We start from the raw sequence: 25,202 nt of genomic DNA, 5'->3' as shown, positions 1-25,202 counted from the left end.
TGGCAATCAGGGTGGGAACGCCCCGCACACCCAGACAGCTCCGGCGCTAACCCGGTGTTAGACAGCGCGGGTGACGTGGGTGTGCGAGGGGTCCCCCCGTCTTATACGGGCCCAGATTGCCATATCGACCTGTCGCGTATTTGTACCTACTACATGGGGTATTTTCGATTTTAGGTCTAAGTACCCACCTACGAGGACGTTGGTTCACCAAAAATAAAAATTAATAAAATTAATTCACTTAATTACCACTAACATTTTTATCACGTCTATAAAACAATTTTAATTTATGCAGTCTACTAACAATTTGCTCACCACTCGTAAAACATTTATTATTATAAATTAATATCTTCTTTAGAAAGGAGCCGCGATAACTAGCCTAAGTTGTGTGAAAATATCCTTTATGACTATTGAGCGTTAGAGCTATCTTTGTTTGATAAGAAGTTTGTCCTAGGACGACATTATTACTACTTATAGTGTTAATGACCTCAAGCTATTTTACGAGAGATATTTATTCACTGACATTTAGTACCTACTAGGCTTCGCATGGGTGCAATGTAGATACTAATGTGGTGTCATTGAGGTGTCATTGCCTCGGAAACTCTCAAATGAAAGAATTATTTTCCGACCTAATTCACATTATTTCAATTTCTCTAGGGATCTCTAATTTTTTGAGAATTAAACTATAGCTATAAACCTTCCCCTTGAATCACTCTATCTATTGGTGAAAACCGCATTAAAATCCGTTGCGTAGTTTAAAAGATCTACGCGTTCATACATACATACATACAGACAGCGGGAAGCGACTTAATTTTATACTATGTAGAGATAGCACGCGACAGGTCGAGATGGCAATTGGGGTGGGGACACCCCGCACACCCGCACAGCCTTCGACAAGTACCCGGTGGCTGCTCCAAATGTTTATAGATTATTAATTGTAATCGGAAACGGTGATTTGTTCATTTTAAGTTTAACATTTTAAAAAACCGGCCAAGTGCGAGTCAGGCTCGCGCAATGAGGGTTCCGTACTACAGTCGTATTTTTTCGACATTTTGCACGATAATTCAAAAACTATGATGCTTAAAAATAAATAAAAATCTGTTTTAGAATGTACAGGTGAAGACCTTTCATATGCTACCCCATTTGATAAAGTCACTCACTTTGAAAGTTGAAAATACTAATTATTAGTTCATGACCACAATTTTTTTTGTGTGATCTAACCCTAAATTCACGGTTTTCAGATTTTTTCCCCAAATGTCAGCTATAAGATCTATCTACCTGCCAAATTTCATGATTCTAGGTCAACGGGAAGTACCCTGTAGGTTTCTTGACAGACAGACAGACAGACAGACAGACAGACAACAAAGTGATCCTATAAGGGTTCCGTTTTTCCTTTTGAGGTACGGAACCCTAAAAATTGCTGGGGGGCGGGAGGGTTGGTTGGATAAAGATAGTAGTTTATAGGTAGTTATTAGTTATGGTAAGCCAGAGTAAAATTGACGGGCTGCAGGCTACAGCAAGTGAACCCGAAGGGCTCTAGGCTCTAGCCAGGTAGGTACCTACTCTATACCCAGATATATTTACAGTACGCGGCAGAAAGTAATGTGACATCGACCTTTAGAAGGAGATAGCAGATTTGTAGAGCGTTGTCTCTGTCGTTGAGACCGACAGAACGACATATAGCTATGAGTGACAGAGACAACGCTCTACTATGCCGAAATGTCATTCTAAAGGCCGATGTACTTACCTACACCTAAGTACTTTCTGCCGCGTACTGTACAAATTTTTCCAAAAACCACAAATTCCAATGTGTGCCATCTTGTCCTTGTCCAATCTGTCATAATTACGATGTACGACCAGTACCCGTAGTACAAGATTTTACGTCTCACCAAACCAAACCAAATTCGAGAGTCGAAATACTTCCGCGTTACAGTAAACTGGATCTTAAATGCTTTGTTTTAAAGCTCAAGTTTGTCTACACTTCTACAGCCAGCGCTCCAAGCGGAAACATTGCGAAATTAAAATCATTGGCATTGAATATTTGACTTCAATTCAAGGCTGTTTAAGTCCATTTTACTGTAACGCGGAAGTATTTCGACTCTCGAATTTGGTTTCGTTTGGTGAGACGTAAAATCTTGTACTACGGGTACAGAATATAATAGCCAATCCCACTGGAAAATGAATAAATAGACTAATCCGCATGCTACGCCCGCTACATCCGCTACGCCATAAGCAAAAACAATAACCCACTTTGAACAACTAAGTAAGTAGCTGATCCAACTGACTGTGTTGAAACTTAAAACAACAAAATGAAAGAGTCACTAGACCTCTTTTTGCTATCTGTTTTGACTGTAAACAAAAAACATTTCCTTTACCGTGTCGTCACCAAAACATTGGTGATCTATGGCTGCTACGAAAAAATTATTGTCGATTAAGCTATTTTACAGTTTAACAGCTTGTAAACAATAGACTTGTACACGAACGAACTGTCATTTGGAGCAGCTCTAATCAATTTGATTCTTCGCCAGCCGAGCGATGAAGTGAAAATAAAACAGGTCAAGTGCGAGTCGGACTCGAACATGAAGGATTCCGTACCATCGTACAAAATATATCGAACACTATATGCCTACCTACTCTTTAATTTTTCTTAATTTGCATGGCGGCCATTTTGAAATTCGCCATCTAGGTTTTTATTATTTGTTGTTATAGCGGGAAACATGCTCTGTGAAAATTTCAACTGTTGACTTACTAGGTATCGCGGTTCATGAGATATTGCCCGCCGGATGGACAGACGAATTGACAGACAGACAGGGATACGGACGGACATCAGAAGCTTAGTAATAGGGTCCCGCTGACACACGGGTAGGTACGGAACCCTAAAAAGTTTAGCATTTCGTAATCATGCCAGTGCCTGATCTAAACTTTTAATTGACTTTCGACATTGGCGCTTGTTGTACTGTCTAAGAGTGTTCGTAATTACGACGAACGAAACGAATTGAACGAATGAATGAATGGAAAATATTTACGGAAAAGATTGATGGGAACAATTGAATTTTAAATTTTATTTGACTTTTAAAGGCATGTTTTATCTATTACTAGCTGATCCGCCCCGGCTTCGCTCGAGTGAAAGTTTTGAAAGTAGTCGGTGAGAGGGTCGGATTTCCAAAAATCCTGTAACACGTAGGTACTTTTCATTTTTGTCCAAAAGCTCAAAAATATCTACAATTTTCAGGTATAGGTATAATAATATGTACGATAACTACTTAGTCTACTCTGTACAATACGAACTGCACTCAGCAGAATTGTAAGTTTACTGTTTATAACTATGAATAAATTTCCCCCTTAAGAAAACAAACTCCTCTCGAAGTAACAAAGCTAAATGGCCTAATAAACAGAAATCACAACTAGTCAAAAGTACATCAATAAAGGGTGAGGGGAGACCGGGCTAGAAAGGAGCAGCACATAAATAACCGCGCCCTCGCCTGCTTTAAAATGTAATAGTTTCGTTTAAAAAACCTTAATAACGGTCAAATAAAACACAACACGTTTTCATCGTTAATAGAAAAATTAATCGTTATGGAATATATTATGTGTGTAGATTTTATTATTTTGTTGTAGGTATAATTATTTTCTTTTTCTACTTTAGTTTTCAATAATTATTTGCATAAATTGTACAACGTAGGTACGTTTTACAATTTATGCAAATAACGTTATGTAGGATTTCAATAATAGTGTTTTTATTCCAGCAGACGGTAGGTACAGTAGCCGGCAAGAAATATTGTACATCGACCTTTAGAATGAGATTTCAGCTTTGTAAAGCGTTGTCTCTGTCACTCATACCTATGTGATGTTTTATCAGTCTCAACGACAGAGACAAGACAACGTTCTTCGAAACCGCCAGGTCTTTCTATAGATTTGTTCTGTAATTAGTTGGAAAATTAAAAAAAATGTCAAATCGCTTGACTCTCAAATGGGATATGTCAAACACTAATTATTTATGGTCCAGGCGTCTTCGAGTAATAGGGTAACATACATTAAAAAAAAAAGATTCCGACGAATTGAGAATCTCCTCCTTTTTTGAAGTCGGTTAAAAAGGTCGATGAACAATATTTACTGCCACGTAGGTACCTACTGTAATATTTTTTGATTCTTCGTCGCAACGTCGCATTTCTATTTATTTTAATTTTAAACCCAACATAACAAGTAGGTATGGAACACGTTAAACTTTCACGAATAGTTCAGTACAAATAATACAAATACTTAATTAAAATATTCCACTTTTAACGACTCTATTACCAGATGGTAGAGACAGTAAACAAGAATTAAGCCTGACTTTAAGATACCTGCTTAACGAACACGCAAACCTATAAACTTATAAAGTTCATTGAGAAGCAAAAAAGGAACGCTAAAAAGTAAAAGTCATAAGCAAACGAGCAATTCGCAGTCAATCATGAAATATGATTGATAATATGAAAAAAGTATGACAACTGCTGCAAATTGCGTCCGACAAAAAATGGAATTAGCCTCCATTGCCATCAAGTGTGTTCAAGGTGTCGAATCGTTTCGCTCGGTGTATAAAGACACAAAAACAACTTCATTACAAGTGACAAAAGGCCAGAGATGTTGGTAATAAGGGCTAATAAGACCTATTAGTCAAGTCGTCGGGCAACGGCAAGGTGCGCAAAATGTAACCGAAACCGGGTGGCAGCCAATTTCAAGGGCCATTTCCTTACACACCCCGAACAGGGGAGTGACGACCTCGAACCTCTAAAATAAAACCAAAGACTACTTTTATTATACAGCTGTTGTGAAATTAATAGGGAGTCGTTCTATTCTGTCTAAACATAATATGGAGTTAGACGAATTTGATATTGTTATTTACTTTATAACTGGCTTTGAATAAGAAAATTTGGTACTGGGTATTTGTTAACTGGCAATCACTCACTTGTATTCGTTTTGCCAGTAGATGGATGTACCGATATTTGTTTCGCTTTGTTACCTAAAAAGCAAGATTCTAAGCGAGTCTAATCGCCGCACTCAGAGTCGCTAATCGTTACTTAAGATTGAGTTAAAACGAGACAGATTTATGTGAGAGATATAGCTCTGTCTCGTTTTAACTAAACTTAAGTAACGATTAAGCGACTCTGAGTACGGCAGTAAGGCTAACTTTATAGGTATGTTGTCAACAACACGCGTTGATGGTGTGGTGTACTATTCAATTATAATCAGTGCCTTATATTTTAACTACCTATGTAGCTATATATCATGTAGGTACCAAACCAAAAATATAGGTTTATTGTGGGTTTAACCGTGGTCTTGTCGCGCCACTGACGCATATTGTGTCAAATCAATACAAATTAACAACGCACATCGGTGGTGCAACGCCTTTCAATTTGAAGATAACAGTGTCTTATTTTATCTATCTTATCGTGGTAAACCAATAAAATAAAAAAATATAGGTTTATCTACTTATTAAGAATTCTGTGGGTTTACCAGAATTATCTTTTCAGAATTTTCGGTCATGTTTAAATAATATATACCTACCTAGATATAACCAGTGCCTGACAAGTAGATGGTAGAAGTATTTACCACTTTCTTCTTACCAACATTGTGGCTAATTTTTGCTGTACACAATCTCTCTAAACTAAGATCAAGATCTAAATCTATTACTATCCCTTTCATAACATTCCCAGAAATAAAGGATAGCTAGCACTAGATTAAGAGCTGACAATTTGTTTAGTTTAGAGCTCGTGTACAACAGAATTATTAACCACAATGCTCTATCAACTATTAAGATTAGACTTGGAAAGGAACCAATGAGTAAATAATTGAATTATCTACTTCGTGTTTTATTTTGTTGCTTGCGAGATGAGCATTTGCACTTGCATTGAGTTTTGATAGATATATAGATAGATAGATAAATATACCTACTCACTTAATTGCACACAAGATAGAGAATTCATAATATGAATTTCTGAAACATCTAGTCTAGGTGCCTTATACTATTGAAAGTTTGACAATTTGCTGAAATGAATTGAGCAATGTGTATGCTAAATAAATATTTTATAGACTCAGTGTCACTTATCAGCCAATTTTGAACTATAAATCAGGTACATCTTGCAACACGCTCGACGCGTGTCAAATCGGGCGTCGCGTGCCCCAAAACACGCATTTGTCTAATTCGAAACGCTTTTTTTACTATTTACACTGTGCCGTTTTGCCCGGTTCACCCTCCATCGCAATTGGTCACGGGAGACGTGGATTTCGCGCCAATATGTCCTCTAGTTTAGCGGTTTATTGGTTAGGTAACGAGGAAATTGGGCTCGGGAGACTGCCGTTGTATTGAACTCATAGGAAAGCTGTTATCTTGTTTCCTTGTGTCGTTTGCCCAGATGTCGTACTATCAACGAGCCCGCGACTTTGTCCGCATGAAATTTCTGTTTTTCCGTTTTAAGATAGGTAGGTAGGTATACTCATTACGCGGTTAAAGTTAGCCATTAGTTACACCACTAATTTTTAAATATGTATCTACCATAAAAAAATCTACCTAGTCAGAATTCAATACCGAACACGTTTAGGGATGCAGATGGAATAAATGAAATCGGGTTTCCTAAAATATCTATTCATAAAAAATTACAAAATATTATTAGCGTACACTGACTAAATATTTTTATAAATAGCAATTTTATTTATTTTTAATAATATATTTCAGAATACTTTTCTCTCATCCTGGTGTAATTTATTTGTTGAGCATTAAATAAAAATAAATAATAAAATCTAAGACAAAACTTTTGTTCTTTTGATAACCATGTCATTCAATCTCATTCATTCGTTGTTTTGTTCATTCATGGGCACTGTTAAAAAAATGTCACCCACAGAATACATTTTTTGTGATTTGTCAAAAACTTAATTTAACGCTTTCGTATGTTACATGAACAATTAATATCGTTGGAGTAGAAATAATTGCGATTGCTTTTGTTTTTTTTTTTGTTTCAACAAATAAGGGAGTAAAACAAAAAATCACCCTCACATTTTTTTACCATGATAAGTATAGAAAATGAATAATATGCGTAAACTTACAAATTGATCTGATTTATAATTATGAGAATTCGTTCAAATAAAGCGTTGCTATATTGCTTTGTGTGATTTTTTTCAAATTTCAGATTTATTTGTACAAAAAAGTACAATAAAGAGATTTTTTTAAAATTAGGTTGTTAAGAGCTTTATTTGGTTATTAATGGGAAACTGCCAGATTTTCAGCGCAATTTCCTATCACATCACGTTTTTTTAAATGAAATGAAATAAAATAATCTTAAAAAAATTGTTAGCGCACTTATAATAATTAATTATTATCTCTGACAGAAGTCACGTGATGTGTTGCATCACCATCTTGAATCGATTGGTATAAAAGCGAGTGTTCGATAATTCTTAATTATCGAACTTAATCTTAATTAATTCCCCCCGGTGACGCTGTAGCGGCCAGTAGGGCCTACGCAGCATAGTCAATCCGAAACAACACAAAAAATTCTTAACGCAGTCTGTGTTCAACCACAGACTCATTCGACTAAGTATTAAATGCTTTTAATGTTCGGTTCGGCAATATTAATAAAATTCAATGAACTAAAAAATCAATTGTATAAACGTCAGTACCTACTACTACAAGTATTGGACTAAGAGCCCGGGAGAGGCAGACCTTCGTTATTTTACAAAAGCTGTAAGTTTCTACGCGTATAACAGAACTGAAGTTTTTTTTCATGGTGGCTTTGGGAGATAACGCAGTACAGGTAAGAAAGGTGTATTGTGTATAGTATAGTGTGTACAATGATCCAAACTTCATAGTCGCTGATCGTACCTCCCTATTAGTATTATTTTATTTGACTCTAACTGCTTAACATTTAAAAAATACTTACAGCTTTTTTTTCAATAAATCTCTTAGAAACGTCAATAGTAGAAACCAGCAAATCGACCGAGAATAAAAGTATTAACAGTACAAATAAATGGATCAGCCGAACAAGAATGCATAATCGCATTTGATCCAACCCTGGGAATGCTACATAGGGTCTAACTGAGAGACCTGGCACCATAACTAACCCTATTAAAAAAGTGGCTCCAACCCTCCCATATTAATGTAGCATAAAATTAACCCGTACGTCACGCCCGATGCGTGCAATGTTTTAAGTGCGTCGGGGTCTAAGGAGCATTAGGGGATCGGTCACTCTTTAAGCCTTAAATGTACCGTAACTTATGGGATAAACAAGGTGATACTAGGTGAGTTGACATTATATTATTATTATTTACATGAGAAGCTGGCGAATAAATTGTGTAATTGGGTATTTGACTACATCAAAAATAAATTATTTCTCAATGACTAATAAATAGAGGATCTTCCAAAATATGTAAAATCCACGCCCTTTGTTAGTTTTGAGTGTAATAACCATTTTAAATTATCGATTAAACTAAAAAGTACGTCATTATAATGAGACGTCACATTCGAGTATTTCATAGAATATCGCATACCTACTAAGTGCGCGTTTTGACGTTTGATAAAAAGTTACTGATTTGACTAGTTGTGAAATACCGTATTGCATGTAATTTATTTTTACAGGAGAAATAAAAAATTGAATGAAAGCTGTTGAAACTTCACTTAATTGGACCGTTATAATCGACATCACGAATTTTGGATTCAATTTCAGCACAGTCTTATGCCGTTTAGCTTGTTTGTGGGTTCAGATTTTATTCACTGACCTAAATCAAGATATGAACTTACTCGTATGTTAAGCGCAGGCTTTTAGTCGGTTTTGGTTGAAAATTAGATCAGATTTTTTGATTTTTGATTTTTGATTTGTACCTATGCAGTGGGCCAAAAACCAAAAACATTCGTATACTAAAAAGAGTGTTTTGTTACACCGTTTTGTTTGCTAGCTCCTCGTATTATATTATTATTGTAGCTAAATTTAATACTTATTTTAAAAAGAGCAACCCCGAGTTTCTTGCGGGCTTTTATCGGTTGGAGGAGCATTCCGAACCAGCAGTGCATTTTAGCGAAACCAATAATTAATCTGTGCAGCAGTGATTCATTTGACGATTCAAAAGCATTTAGGTAATGTAAGTATTCGTTTATTTTAATAAAAAATCTTTCTATTTCTATTACTTAGAAAACTGACTATTTTTTTAATAGATATTTCTGTAGCTTCTATCTATCTGAAGTTATTATACCTACTTTTTATGGCATGCAGTTTTGATATCAATAAAAAAAAATCTGTAATATAATACCTGCCACCCACTATGAGTACAAGTTTTACGAAATTTAAATACAGCTCAAATAAAAACTTAAGTAATTGTACAATGCAAATTATACCTAACTACACTTACATGGTGTTGTGTGGACAAATAATAATTAAATATCCAATTAAACGACTTCAAAATGTAACTTCTGTGTAAAAATAAATTCATCAATCAATCAAGTTGAATGAGTAATCGTATCGAGATTAATTAAATGGACACTGAACAAACAAACTGATTCAATATAAAATTACATAATTCATATACTTACAAAATTAACGTTCAAGTGGTAGACCCTGTACCTACCTGATTTTAATTAAGTCAACCGAATCATTGGTCTTGATTATGGTGGAATTTATAACTATATTGCTCTGAGGCCTGAGCAATAAGGCTGCCTTTGCATACAATTATTTTTAGTTTCTTTGTTTTTGTCTTGTTTATTTTATGGTATTGTTTTTGTAAAATACGTTTTCAATCAAATCTAAATATATAAAAGGAAGGGGTGACTGACTGATCTATCAACGCACAGCTCTAACTACTGGACGGATCGGGCTGAAATTTGGCATGCAGATAGGTATTATAACGTAGGCATCCGTTAAGAAAGGATTCTTGAAAATTCAATCCTTAGGGGGGTGAAATAGGGGTTTGAAATTTGTGAAGTCCACACGAACGAAGTCGCGAGCGTAAGCTAGTAGCTACCTAATATCATAATATTTCAATTAAAATACACCAATAAAATCACATTTTATATCAACAAATATAGTAACGAACCCTATACTATCAACATGTCACTCAATATTTCGTAACATAACGTTTCCAATAACACCGATATCGACAAGGCGATATCTTTGAAGTTAATTATTTAACGTGTCTCAAAGGGCAGATGATAATAAGTGTAATAAATCTGGCGCGAGTGGTGTCATGATAATGTGGCCCTTGTGCCTGCCGCCGGGTACAGCACACAGAGGGACAGTTGCAGGGTTATAAACTTATAATTAATATACATTGTTGTTCTAGTAACTGTGATTCACTTATTAAGGAAGGTATGGTATTCCGTTGAGTTATTTTCACTTTGTAGATTTTGGAATTATTATTAACTTGGATTATTAACGCAGAAGACCCGTAGCTTGAAGTAAAATGACGGCTACATTGTGACGGTCACAATCACCCCTGCTGGTCGATTAAGAAAAAACTGCATCAATCACTATTACAATTTCAATAGCGATGATGACTACTAGTCAAATCAGCGACTTTTTATCAAACGTCAACACGCTCGCTTATAGTAGGTACCTATAGGAGCTTGTGTGAAATATACAGATGTGACATCATACACATTTGACTAATTTGACGTACTTTTTTAGTTAAATCGATAATTAAAAATGGTTAACAAACTTAAATCTAGCAGCAAATGAGGATTTTACGAATTTTGGAAGACCCTCTATTTAATAATTACTAATAAATTATTTATTTTTGCTCTAGTCGTCATCCCCATCGTTGTGACTGGCTGAATCAATGATATGTTTGCTGCATTCAATGCATTTTGCAATGCATTTTTCGTATCGCCAATCAGAGGTGATTGCGATCGTCATATAGCTGTTAAACTACTGCAGTACCTAGAGTTCCTGATTACCGCCACTCTCTTGCTTTTGCCTAAAATACATTGTTGCAGAAAAATACCATAAATTCAGCCAATCACAACAATTGAACAATTATTGATGCAGGGATTTTAAATTGAATTCCAATCGTATCTTTCTTCAAAAAATATTCATTTCCAGAAAGTGGTCAATTTCTTTGTTAAAACAATTTTTCAAAGAAACTACAGTAACCGGCAAGAAATATTGTACATCGATCTTTAGAATGAGATTTCGGCTTTATAGATCGTTGTCTCGGTCACTCATGCCTATATGCCGTATTGTAGGTCTCAACGACAGAGACAACGCTCTACAAAACCGCTATATCTTTCTAAAGGTTGATGTACAATATTTTCTGTCGCGTAGGTACTGTAAATTAGTTGTCGCGACTAAAAATTAAAATAATGTGATTTAATGTAGATAATCACGCAATTCTGTTAGAGTCAGCGAAAGACTAATCAAAGATAGCGAGCGAAGTCAAGAGCGGAGTGCGTGATAAACGAGTCCCCGGAGACTGCTAGCCGCTGCGGCGTCAATAGATTACATGCCGCATGCTTCATTCATGGATGCGTTCATTTGGCCGTTGGATTTATTGTTCCGTTTGTGAGACGAAAGAGTTAATTTTATGAAAGACTAGCTCATGACCGCGACTTCGTCCGCGTGGACATAGGGGTTTGACATTCACCCCCTTATGGGTTGAATTTTCAAAAATCTTTTTCAGCTCGAAACGTCTAGTAGTTCGAGCTGTGCGTTGATAGATCAGTCAGTCAGGCTTGTGTGGTCAGGCATCTTTTCCTTTTATATATTTAGATGTTTTTAATCATCGTCATCATCTTAACCCCTCGCCGGCCTACTACTGAGACGGGTCTCCTCTCAGAATGAGAAGAATTTAGGCTATACACTACCAGCCAAGTGGGGTTATAGTAACCTAAAATTTTGTTTGCAGGTTCCTTTTATGAAGAAGACACTCACTAAGAAAGAATTTTTTGAATGACCCTCCCTGGAGATTAAATAAGGAATGAATTTTTGTACGAAAATCTGTCTTTTTCCATGTCCCGTGTGGATTTTTGGAAATTTCAAGGGATTTTCAGTAATTTGTCCAGAGTGAAACAAGAACAGGTCAGCTAGTATGTATAGAAAATAAAGACTTGCAACTAGCATATAGAAGTCATGAAGTAGTAGGAAGGTACCTACACAATAATATCGCAAAGCCCGCGGGACCCATAACTCACCGCACTGTTTTGTTCTGATCTGTTTCCAGTGGTTGGGGTGAAGAGTTTTGATTCATGTTTTTCTAGGCAACAAACAATGTTCGGGAGCGTTGAAGATAAGTAAGAGTAAGGAGCTAATCATATGTACCGACAGCTTTTATCCTTAGGCTATAGCTGTTTATAACGATACTAAGTACATTGTCAGTAAGCTGTAATAGCCTATAGGGGGATAGGAGGGGTGGGGGGGGGTGGGGTTTACCTCTAACTTTTCGGATTTATGTGCGTCTTAAGTAATTAAATATCACTTGCTTTAACGGTGAAGGAAAACATCGTGAGGAAACCTGCATTCCAGAGAGTTCTCCATAATGTTCTCAAAGGTGTGTGAAGTCTACCAATCCGCACATGGCCAGCGTGGTAGACTATGAAATGGCCAAAACCCTTCTCACTCAGAGAGTAGACCCGTGCTCTGTATATAGTAAACCGGCGATGGGTTGGTCCTGATGACAAAATAGAGGGTCTTCCAAAATTCGTAAAATCCACGTCCGCTGTTAGTTTTAAGTTTGCTAACCATTTTAAATTATTGATTTAACTAAAAAGTAGGCACGTCAAATTACATCAAACATTTATGACGTCACAACAGATCTATGTCACCTATTTCATACAAGCTCCCTTTCTAAGCAAGCGTTTTGACGTTTGATAAAAAGTAGCTGAGTTGACGAGTAGTCATCATCCCCATTACCTATCTGGTTATTTTTGTTAGGTATTTTACGGTAATTCGTTTTGAAGGCCATCAACAATGTTTCGATAAAATATTAAAATTTTATTACGCCTTATTTTAACGGGTCGAACGTTAAAAATCCCGTCGTAACGTATAGTGTGCTATTTATCATGTTTCAATCTCCCAATACCGCGAAAGCCTGAGGCGTGCGATGCGAGAGATATTACCTCGTCAGGGTAAACGAAAAATAGTTATTTTCTATCAGCATTTTGGTTTATGATAATATACCCATCCTACTATACCCACCTCTTCTAAGAGTGGGTACACTCAAGTTCTGTTGTAAGTGAAATCTTTTAAGAAACAAAAAAAAAAATTATCTAGGTATAGGTAGGTATATCAAAGAACTGATGAAGAAAGAAAAGATGATGCGTGAGCATATCCAAGTGGGTAAGTATCATATGAAAGGGCTTTACATGTACTTTTATGCATAATAGTTTTTGATTTATCATGCAAAATAAGTATCAAAAAAAATACAACTGTATTAGTGCGGAACCCTCGGCGCGCGAGTCTTACTCGCACTTGTCAGTTTTTTTTAATCCCGTGCCAAGTTGCCACCTAATGATATTCCAGTCCAAGACTAGCTTGTCTCAGAATAAAAAAGGAAACTAAGACAGAAAAGTGGCAGGTACAGTACGCGGCCGAAAGTGATGAACATCGACTTTTAGAATGAAATTTCATCTTTGTAGAACGTTGTCTCTGTCACTCATACCCATTTGGCGCTTTGACGGTCTTAACGGCCGACACAGTGCTCTACGAATCTGCTGTCTCCTTCTAAAGTTGTTGTTCCGACGATCGAGTCCGATGTTCATCACTTTTGGCCGCGCAATGTATATTATATTATCTGTCTGTCTGTAGTATTACACTTCGGGTGTTGGGATATGTTCACTATTTCCTTTACCGCGAACAACAATCAATAAGCCATAACAGTTATCGCTGTTCACGGAACAGGCCATTCTTTATGCACCCATTTTGTTGGCTGATGTCTTCATTGCGACTGACAGGGACGGACTTGCAGTACCTATAATAGTTGAATTTAGAGAAATTATCTTATTGCTAAAGATGAAGTTAGGTTTTTTTTTAGAAGCAACACAAGATTTTCCTTTTTTTGAAATCTTGTAGAGGGTTTGTTCACAACTATCTACTACACCTTACGTTCAATTTATATTATATTCTTTTCAAAGACATTTTCATTTCCTTTTATGTTTTAATACAGCAGTAAATACAGCGACTATATTCGCGTGGATTTAGTTTTTTAAAAATCCCGAGGGAACTCTTAGATTTTCCGGCATAAAAAGTAGTCTATGTCACTTTCCAGGTCTTTAACTATAATCATGCAAAAAATCACGTCGATCCGTTGCTCCATTGCATTGCATTTCATTTACATGGATCAGTGTTTAATGCATTTTAAAACACTTTAAGCTCTACTAGCTCTGACTTAATCGACTTAGAACAGTCTCCAACCACCATGTCGTAGAAAACAAGGAAGTAACACGTTAAAAAATCTTAGCTCTATTGACGAGAACAAATAAAATCATACTTTCTAAGTTCAGACATTTTGGAGCTTAGATTAAAGATTATATTATTTCCGAGTTCGTCCCTGGCAAATGTCAGTCAATGTGGTACCCACCTATTTAGGTTGAAAATTATTACTTTATTATTGGTGGTGATTTCGAAAATTAATTTCCCGGGATCGACAGAAAATTATAGGCGGCACCGGTCGCCCCGCTTCGGGCGAACTTTTTACGGTATGGACGGCTATAAAATTATTTTGCGTCTAAATCAATTTTATACTTTTGGGTTTCTTAGCTGTCATATTTTTTGTAACGAACTATTCGTTGCGGTTTTATTTTATTTTGCAAATAAATGAATAGGTATGTGGTAAAGAATGTGTGAGCTCTGACTGAGTCATTGACTCGGTCAGAGACTGAGACTATAACTATAGTCGGGCTAACGTTGACTAAACACGTGAGTATAGTCGGGTGTAAGATATTATGTAAAATAGAGTCATTGACACGTAGTAAACTAATACTGGCCCCTAAATAAACCATTATCACAAAGCAGGAATGTCTAAGCTAAGACTAAGTTAATGAATAGAAATTAGAAATTCTCTAAGTACCGGATGTTAATGATATACCTACATACTACATAGTTGTAAGTAAGTGCGAGTAAATTATGACGAAATTGTGTGTGAAGAATTACAAAGAAATTACCAAAAGGTAGTTTTAAAAGTGTAGGGAGTTTACTATAAGCGCATTAATTATAATATTGTTAAGTAGAACATCTAAGTATAGGAGCATTCTCAATCCCTTATAGAAATCAATTCAATAAAACCCCTTGCTGTTTAATATGTATACCTATAAGTACCTAAATAAGACTAGTATAAACTAAAAAGAAACGTAAGTACAATTTTTCTTTAAATTTCATCACGATAATAATAAACTATACAAGAATCGTCCAGTTAGTTATATTATTATTAAAATATAGGTACATATACCTACAGATATATTATTTTGAAAATATGAAACGGAGGATTATTACCGATATAGGTAATAGGTATGTTTAGACCAAAACAGTATAGTTTAAAAAAATTCTGTCCTTGTATTTTGATTACGAATTTTATACTTGTGTGAATTTCCTAGTGTTGTTATTTACTTAGAAAATATTAAGAGCATCAATATGTCGATATCGAAAAGTAAACGTCATAATGTCTTGTCTTTATCGAATATAATATAGGTACTGATATCGGACACAAATAACCAATTACTTGAACCCACACTGCACCTAACCGTGCAATTACGACACTTGAGTGAAATTGGACCAATTCGATCAGATTCTTGAAAACGTTGGCGGCCAACTACCGATAATTATTTGTGTGAACATTATCGATATCGAGCATACTATTTTTAACCCAGAAAATTAAAAAAATAAAAATCTAAAACCAAAATCTATGCGCATGAAGTCGCAGGCATTATCTGGAAGTTAATATTTTCGGTACTAAGTATACCAGATCTAAAGAAAAAACGTAGGTGACTAATCTTAAGTAGAAGTTGTACAGTCGGGTGCATTTTCTAGTGTTGTAATTCCTTACTTACAAAATAATTAAGTGGTTATCGATCAAAAAGCAAACATAATATCTTTATCGTATAAGTATAAGTATCTGTGACGCCAACCTGCAATCGGACTCAAATTAACCAATTACTCAAAACCACACTGCACCTATAACCGTGCAATTACGACACTTGAGTGAAATTGGACCAATTCGATCAGATTCTTGAAAATGTTGGCGGCCGACTACCGATAATTATTTGTGTAAACATTATCGATATCGAAATTGTTGACAGCACTTCATAGGTAGATACTTATCGAGTACAATCATCTGCAAAAGTTGTCTTACAAAAGATTTTTAAGGCCTACCTACTGTATCTCAAGATCTCACTGAATGACGAATTGCGTTGTGATAATTGACCACAAATAAAATCTAAGAAAGCAAAATAATATGAAGAAGAATACCTACTTATGATGGTAAATGATGACGGAGTTATAAAAATGGAAGCTGATATTTCCTTGGTATTTCAGATAAAATAAGAATTAAAGAGATTGAGACTTGGATCTTATTAATTGCAGTATTAGCAGGTATACCTAGTAATGTATCTGATCTGATTATATGTAGGTATATAACTATTTATTAGGTACCTTAAGAATAATTAAGTGGTAAGTTAGGTATAAGTGCTAAGTTAGGTATAAGTTGGTTGAAATTCGAACAAATTTATGCCTGGATTAAGCCTGTATTAATATCGTATCTACTAAGTATGTAAATTGTAAACATATAAGGCAACGGAGCTTTTCCCAACAAAAAAAAAATTCTTATTGAAGATGTTTTGTCAGTTGGTTTCCTTCGAAGATGGCACAATGTCATTGCCATTTTTATAAATAAATGAAAGCTAATACTTTTCTTCTCGATTGTACGATAATATTATTACAACGGTACTTACACACTGAAAAGTCAAGTACATCGATCGATCAGTGCCAGGTAATTGATACTGGGAATAATATAATTTTACAATTATCAAGACTCGGGAAGACTCCGCTTGATTTCTTTATCAGCCTTATGCTAATAGCTCTCAGATTTAAGTAGTATACCTACCTACTTACGATGTTCTCTGCGTCATATTCCACACCAGCTGATGCCCGCGACTTCGTCCGCGTGGATTTGGAATCCAATTTTTTTATGGGGTAATGTCACAAAGTTTCACTATCGATGAAAAAAATTATTACGCAAATCGGTTCCGAAATCTCGGAGATTTTGAAAAACACAACTCCTCCTTTTTTCGAAAGTCGGTTCAAAAGGTAGCCTATGTTACTCCTTGGTTAATCCTCTACTTGTCTGTGAAAGTACCGTCAAAATAGGTTTAGTTAGGTTAGGTAGGTCCGAAGATTAGCCCGTTCAAACAGACAGACAGACAGACAAAAATTTTAAAAAAACGTGTGATTCAGTTATGGTACCTACAGTTCAAATAACCATACCTATGAGCTCAATATGAGGTACTTAGTTATTTCGAAATTACAGACATAACTTCAATTTTATTTATTAGTAGGTACCTATTAGTAGTATTAACACACGAGTAGATATTATAGACCAGAGGGGAAGCTTCACACTAGCTCACGCACACCACGACGTGCCACGCTCCGTGCGCCCTGTTTGGCGGCAAACGGAGCGTCCGTGACACGTCGTGGTGTGCGTCAGCTGCGCTAGAGTGAGTGAACCTACAGCCAGCCGCTAGTATGAAGCTTCCCCTCTGGTCTATATATCTACTCGTGTAGTATTAGCACAGAATATACCTGTAAAAGGTATTAGTAGATATAGAGTAGAGATTCGCTCATTCCTCATTCATTGCTGAGGGTCGCAATAATGGTAGGAGTTCTCCCGTAGGTTGTGACTCCAATGATATCTCATGAGCAACCCATCGCCGGCTCACTACAGAGTACGGATCTCGGATCGAAGTATGAGAAGGGTTTGGCCATAGGCTAACACGCTGGCCATTTGGGGCTTGGTAGACATTGCTAACAATTAACGTAGAATAATCAGAAATGCAGATTTACTCACGACGTTTTCCTTCACAGTTTGTGTGAGTGAGATTTAGGTAATTTGTTGCCTACCTCTTTGTGTACCTAAACATAATATTGTAATCAAAAGAGAAATCTTAAAACTAATCTGAATGTTTTAAGGTAAATAGATCAAGACCATGAAAGTAAAATGAATAAAACAAATTAACAAAGCGTTCGCTTCATAAATACTTCATAAAACTTCATAAAATAGAGCTGAAAAAAAAGTCACATTTTTTTTAATTTATTTTTTAATTTTAAAATTTAAAGGCACACAAAACAGGTTTCAACTATAAATGGTCCGAATACAAAAACAATAGATTAAGATCTAAGCGGTAACCCTTAACATGTGTAGGTACGCAACAATACTTAAATAAATATATGCACTAAACAAGGTAACATACAATTTGTAAAATACAGAATAAAGAAATCGACGTACATAATAATTATGTAAATATATAGTGGTTTAGGTAAATAGTTATAAATATTTTAATGGTAGACAAATGAGTTAACTAGAATACAAAAAAAGAAAAAAATAACTAAGTATGAAAAATATACTTAAAGCGGAGAAGATGCAAAATGTTGATAAATATGTTTTTTAAATGTGTTCAAGTTATTATTAATTTTTATTTTTTTCAATGGAAATATCACCAGTAATACATACAAATTGTTACCACGATCTATATTTGCATCTATTCAATAAGGATTAGCAATGTATTTTTCTATTTCTATTACTATTAAGTAGACGGAATGAGAGGGGATTTTATCAGAGATATCAATTGTAATAAATTTATTGCGAGGCATGATGCTATCTTTATGGGCGAATACAATTCTTTATTAGATAGATACCTACCAAAATATTGTTCTAGTAAGATTGAAACTTATTATAAAAACAAAATGTGTAAGAAAGAATAATAATTAAAATAAACTCAATAATAGGTAGGTATCTAATATCCATTTTACTATTAATATCTACCTTTTATAAATGCGGAAGTATGTCTCATGTCTGTCATCTTTTAGTTTTTCACGGCCCGTCTATTAGGTAAATAGTTTTTGATGTGGTGCAAAGATAGCTTGCAGCTATCCTGGGGGAGAACTTAAAGTAGGTACTTTTTTGTCCGTCTCGCAAAATCAAAGGGTCCTCATGGGGTTTTTTAATTAAAAACTTAAATCATTTTCTATTTGGTCTAGCGATAGCTTGCAATCTACTTACTTACCTACTTACGATACTTTTATCCCGAAAAATCAAAATGTTCCCAGGAGATTATTAAAAACAGAAACTTACGCGGATGAAGTCGTGAGCATCATCTAGTAGCTAGACCTAAGTACCTACCTACCTAAAGATACCGACTACCTACTCGCATTAAAATTGTTTGTAATAAATTCGTCTCAAGTAAAACGTGTAAAACAGTTCCATATCTGAGCCATTATTTATACCGAAACACCAAACAAAGTAGAATTATTAACTGTACGAATTTATTAACCGCGCTATACAACCCTCAAATAGATACTTAGTGAGTCCCCCATCCCCCCTCCCTAGTGACATTAAAACATTGAGGCAGACTAAATTAAAGCGCGCCAAAACAGTTCTCTCTGGGCCCAAGGCGGTCGTTTGTTTTAATACAATAAGCGTAGTCATCTCTTTCACTCTGCTCATTAGTGAGATGTCTCTGTCTCTTTCACACCCGCGTAATTTAGCTTTTCTCTTAAGGCTACTGCATAGCTCATTGATCTCGTTGGCAACTATAGAATAGAGCTATTTTGTAACCATTTCCTTTAGAATTCTTGTCTGAATTTTCAATATCTATGTAATATTATTATAAGTAAGAAAAATCGTCACTAAAGTTAGCATTAATCGTTGTAGAATTTGTATCATCGTCATCATCATTATCAACGGATAGACGTCCACAGTTGGACATAAGTCCAAGGACTTCCACACGCTACGGTCTTCCGTGCGCCGTCGCCGCCTGAATTCAGCGACTCCCTGCGACTTATTGGGTGTCGTCTGTCCACCTAGTGGGGGATATTCAAACGCTGCACTTTCCGGTATGAGATCGCCATTCTAGCACCCCAGGGACCCCCCAACGTCTATCGGTTTTTCGAACTAGGTATGTGCATTGAGCCCTGCTCACGGCTTCACAGCCCGTTGAGCAGTAAGCTACGTCGATTACTCCGGTCCTCCTATGGATCTCCTTATTTCTGATTTGGTCACGTAGAGAAACTCCAAGCATAGCTCTCCTCTCTCCATCGCCCATTGAGAGACTCTGAGCTTTCATATGAGGTAAATTATTTAGAATTTAATTATGAAGTTCTCTAAAATACATCTGAAAAAAAAACCAAGAAGAATGGCGGGGAGTGGGTGTTTGGTGGCGCGCTCTTGGAAATGCCTACGTCCAGCTGTGGACCCATACAAGCTGATGGATTGGAATGGATTGGTCAATTGTTAAGTGTAACGCCATGTCTATTGCCCAATGATACCCTAAGCGGGTTAATAAATTAAAAGCCACGGAATAACGTGTTCAGCGCAACAGAAGCGTGTTCCTCTTAATGACTTCTAATTTATTTAGCTTTAAAGACAGACCGACTAATTTACGGCCGTCCCTTTCTAACCCCCGTTTTCGAGGGATGTAGCGGCCTCCCTCACGGGACCATTTTTAATTAAAATCACCAGGAGAAAATTAGAAATTATATTCTATTTTCAGAAACTTGTTCTGACGCTTTGTTGGAGATTATCTCCTTTTTATGAGCCCCCGGTCGCGGCTTTATTTTAACGGGCAAAGGATTGTCTAAATGGACAATGTTAGCGCGGCCGGTGTCTTTTATGATTATGTCTTATTCATTTCAATCCTGGCTCATGTTGATTGGAAACGTTTTCGCTTTAGTAACGGGTGAGGCCTTATCGCAATAAATGTTAATCATTTTATAGTAAAACCTAACTTTATTGCTTTCAATAAAATCGTTTCAAATATTCAACGCTCTAGTTATTTTATTTATATCGATCAAATGGATCATTAGTAATAACTTGAATAACTTTGAAGCCTCAATAGCTCAACGAGTAAAGGAGTGGACTGAAAACCGAAAGGTCGACGGTTCAAACCCCGCCCGTTGCACTATTGTCGTACCTACTCCTAGCACAAGCTTAACGCTTAGTTAGAGAGGAAAGGGGAATATTAGTCATTAAACATGGCTAATTATGTCTTTCACTTACACCTACCTGCCTAGTACTTATACCTGTACAATGTATTGTTTAAGGTACATTGTACATCATGAATTTCTTACTGGTCTTAAGTATATTCATTTTCACTAATTAATAGATATCTACTGCCTACATTTACCTATGGCAATCGGGAACGTTTAAAACTTTTAAGTACCAAACATATTTTAGCGGTCCACTATTAAAAAGCTAATCGTAATAATAAATTGCAGAATTAAGTCACGTTCCTAAGTAAAATCAACGTCTAAGATATTATATTAAGTATGTAGATAATATTCGCAACATGTATCTAGCTTTGCAATTTCAGATTTCTATATACCTAGTCTAGAATAGAACTTTGACTTAGGTTAGGTTTAAAGACTTTATTTTCTCAAAAAAGAACAAAAGTTCACTTACATGAGAACAATTTTAAACATAAATATAGAAGAAAACATTATTTAAGATACGGTGAATTTATACAATAATAAAACTTATATAAATATTTTAAAACTATAGTTATAGACTGAAACCCCCAATATTAATTAGCTTGAAGCTTTCTAGACTTAGATATCTATCCTACCTACTTACTTGTTCATTAATATTGAATGTGGTAATCGTTGTATTACACGATGAAGGAAAATGGCAGACATGTAGTGAATTAATGATAGAAATTATTCAACTATTCTCGTCCAACCTTTAGCTTTTCAACTAAGTACTTAACCGATTTAAAAGGCTGATTTTACCCTCCATATTTTAATTTCTTGGTTCAATGTGATTCGTTCATTTTAGTTAAATTATTTCTTTTTTAGGCGTATCTTTCAGGCGATCTGTATGTAATTCTGCATCGCGCTAGTAAAGTTTACAATAATTTTAGTAATAGGTAGTAAAACAATGCAGTACCTATAGGTAGGTACACTATTTGACCGAATGTGAGCTACCTCACACATAAAACTATAGATTTAGTATAATATCAAAGTCAATATTCATTTGATTGTAAAGTATTTTAGAGAAACTTAGTAAGTACCTACCTGAGTACATTTAGATCACGAGAACGAGCTGGTCTTGGCTATAGACGGATGGATTTGACATACTTAGTTTACATAGCCAAATTATAGTAGTGAAATAAATGCTTACAAGGACAATTATTTCCAGGTGGCCTTGGAGACGACGACGGTGACAGCGGTAAGAGAAGACGATCTAGGACGAATTTCAACTCTTGGCAATTAGAAGAGCTCGAAAGAGCATTCCTTGCGTCGCACTACCCTGATGTGTTCATGAGGGAAGCACTGGCGATGCGGTTAGACCTGAAAGAAAGTAGAGTCGCGGTAAGTTACCTAATCATATGATTTTAGACCTAAGTAACTACTTGTATAAGGTAGAATTTCAACTCTTAGCAGTTGGAAGATCTTGAGAGAGCGTACCTTGCGTCGCACTACCCTGATGTGTTAATGAGGGAAGAAGCACTGGCGATGCGGTTAGACCTGAAAGGACGTAGAGTCGCGGTAAGTTACCTAACCATATGATTTTAGACCTAAGTAACTACTTGTATAAGGTAGAATTTCAACTCTTAGCAGTTGGAAGAGCTTGAGAGAGAGTTCTTTGCGTCGCACTCGCACTACCCTGATATTTTCATGAGGCAAGCACTGGCGATGCGGTTAGACCTGAAAGAAAGTAGAGTCGCGGTAAGTAATCAATTAATCATATAATTTTAGACCTAATTAACTACCAATATAAGGTAGAATTCACAAACTCCATAACCAGAGATGTACCATTTTAGTGGTGATAATTAATTTTATTCCCATAGAAATAGCTGTTGAGTTTTAAATACCGTGTTATAAGTACCAATTTAAGTGCTACTTGTCGCCTAATATTTTTAGTCTGTGACCAAATTTTACTGCAAGTTGGATGGAACTTATTCATGCCTGACGTCTTTATTCGTTGCACATTGGTCGTTAAGTTTCCTTTGTTATGTCTCAGTTCTGAATATTTATGTCCTACGAAGTGCTTAAATTTTATAGTTTTAAAAGAACTGCTATTTTTTTTTTTGAAAATGTTTAAATATAAAATACTTAATACCTATAATTAAGGTGGGTTTAAATTATATAGGTAAGTACTTAATATGTTTGGAAACTTTGGTTTTATAGCACGTGCCTATATATTTCATGATAGGTATACTTATTATTATTTCTAAGTGTGCAATAACACATAGGTACGAAATAATTCTTATAATAGGTAAGTACTATAAGACGGTCCAAATATGAATTCAATTTTGACACTTCATGGTAGGTACCTACCAAAAACTGTCATGATTTAACTGACATAGTTTTGTCTTTACAGATTGATATATCTATATCTAAATAAAAGTTGAAAGGTCTTCGATGCTTCAAATACAAAATGGTAACACTGTTTCATTATTCAAGCTTGACGTCTTAATTCGTTTCATTTTACTCTTGCCTCGGTTCTATTTTACAGTTAATGGACTGTTAAAGGGCTTACAGTTTAAAGTTCAAAGTTCTTAGCTTATCTAGAGGCATTTTGACAGTTTTTTTAAGTCATAACTCATAAAATAATAACATGAAATTTCAAACATTAGGTACTTAAGGGCTTTTAACTCTAAAAGTCGTCTATTAAATTCAATTCAGTTCTGAACCTATCTACTTATAGTCCGTTCATCGTAACTTGACGCGTAAGTAATATGTTGGCACCATTGCAAATCACACAACAATAGACTCTATGATCTAAGGAATAAAGAAACAAGGCAACGGTGCCAACATATTACTTACGCGTCAAGTTAACGATGAACGGACAATACAGTGCGACAAGGCTAGGTTGGCGCGTGGCGAAAATTGGAACTAACGTTGCCGTCAAGTGTCCCCTTTGTTCTTGTTTGAATATTCTTAGCCTTTGTTTTCCAACAGAGCCCCCCTGTCAATGCCATTCAAGTGCCAAGAGTAACTTGTCGCACTGTAACATGAAAATTCAAACATTTCTTATAAGGGCTTTTAATGCTTCTAACTGTAGGTATAAGTTGTGTCTTAAATTCAATTCAGTTCAAAACTAACACACCTACCTTGCACCTACCTACTTAATTACCTACGAATTTTCTAATAAAAAGTTGCAATTTGAGAATGTCACAAAAAGGTTCTTATTAAATCGCGGGTCTTTCTATTGATCCGTTCAGTGAACTGCAAAAATGAGTGTGAATAATAAAATGGTCCTGAATATATTTGAGGAAGCTTTGCAATATAATGCAAAAAAGTCTGGGTATTAACATTAATAGAAAATAACTGTTACTTGTCTGTGAATTGAATGTAAGCAGTATTGTAAAAACCTACCTATGCAAAATATTCTAATTAGCTGCTTACCTACTTATTGAGCGTAAATCTACTCTTTAAAATTATTGAAATCAATTAAGATTTGAGGAACATAAAAACAAAAACATGATATATATTATTACTAGATGATGCCCGCGACTTCGTCCGCGTGGATTTAGGTTTTTAAAATCCCGTGGGAACTCTTTAATTTTCCTGGATAGGGAAAAAGTAGCCTATGTCTTTCCCCGGGAAGTAAGCTAACTCTGGACTATCAAAATCGGTTGAACGCTTGGATTGGGAATAAAGTAATCTTTAATTTGATATATAATCCGATTAAATAACAGATGAGGGTATATTAATAACGCTTACTTATCTGTTTATACCTACCCCATAGTTAGGGAAAACAAGGATACCTAACCTTTGTTTTTTCAACTCCTTGTGGTATAATCTTTCAGTTGATGCTCGATTTTCATAAATAACTAAGGGAAATTGATCGATTTCTTTTAAACATTATTCTACCACATATTATTCTCTATCACAATTAAATAACAGATGAGGGTAGATATACCGGATCTCTACCTAATACAGCCAACTCAAAGGGCACATAAGCCTAAGGTTTCCCTTAAATATAAATGAGAGAACGTTTTCTTGCCCTTTCCGGCCCCTTCTAAGCGGTCTTCAGGGACTGTCCAT

General features: G+C 35.6%; 1 protein-coding gene across 3 annotated transcripts in view; it reads left to right on the top strand.

The window, feature by feature from the left end:
- The window catches only part of LOC117987709 (homeobox protein unc-4-like), a 43,921-nt gene that overhangs the window by 6,363 nt on the left and 12,356 nt on the right, over positions 1-25,202 (top strand). For all 3 annotated transcript variants that reach the window (XM_069502704.1, XM_069502703.1, XM_034974749.2), the window contains exon 2: positions 22,348-22,520. In XM_069502704.1, the coding sequence (XP_069358805.1) occupies positions 22,348-22,520 (173 nt within the window). The remainder of the gene's footprint in view (positions 1-22,347; positions 22,521-25,202) is intronic.

This window comes from Maniola hyperantus, chromosome 13 (assembly GCF_902806685.2).
Source record: "Maniola hyperantus chromosome 13, iAphHyp1.2, whole genome shotgun sequence".
Lineage (NCBI taxonomy): Eukaryota > Metazoa > Arthropoda > Insecta > Lepidoptera > Nymphalidae > Maniola > Maniola hyperantus.
Note: the sequence above shows the minus strand (reverse complement) of the source record. Positions and strands in the feature narration are given on the sequence as shown.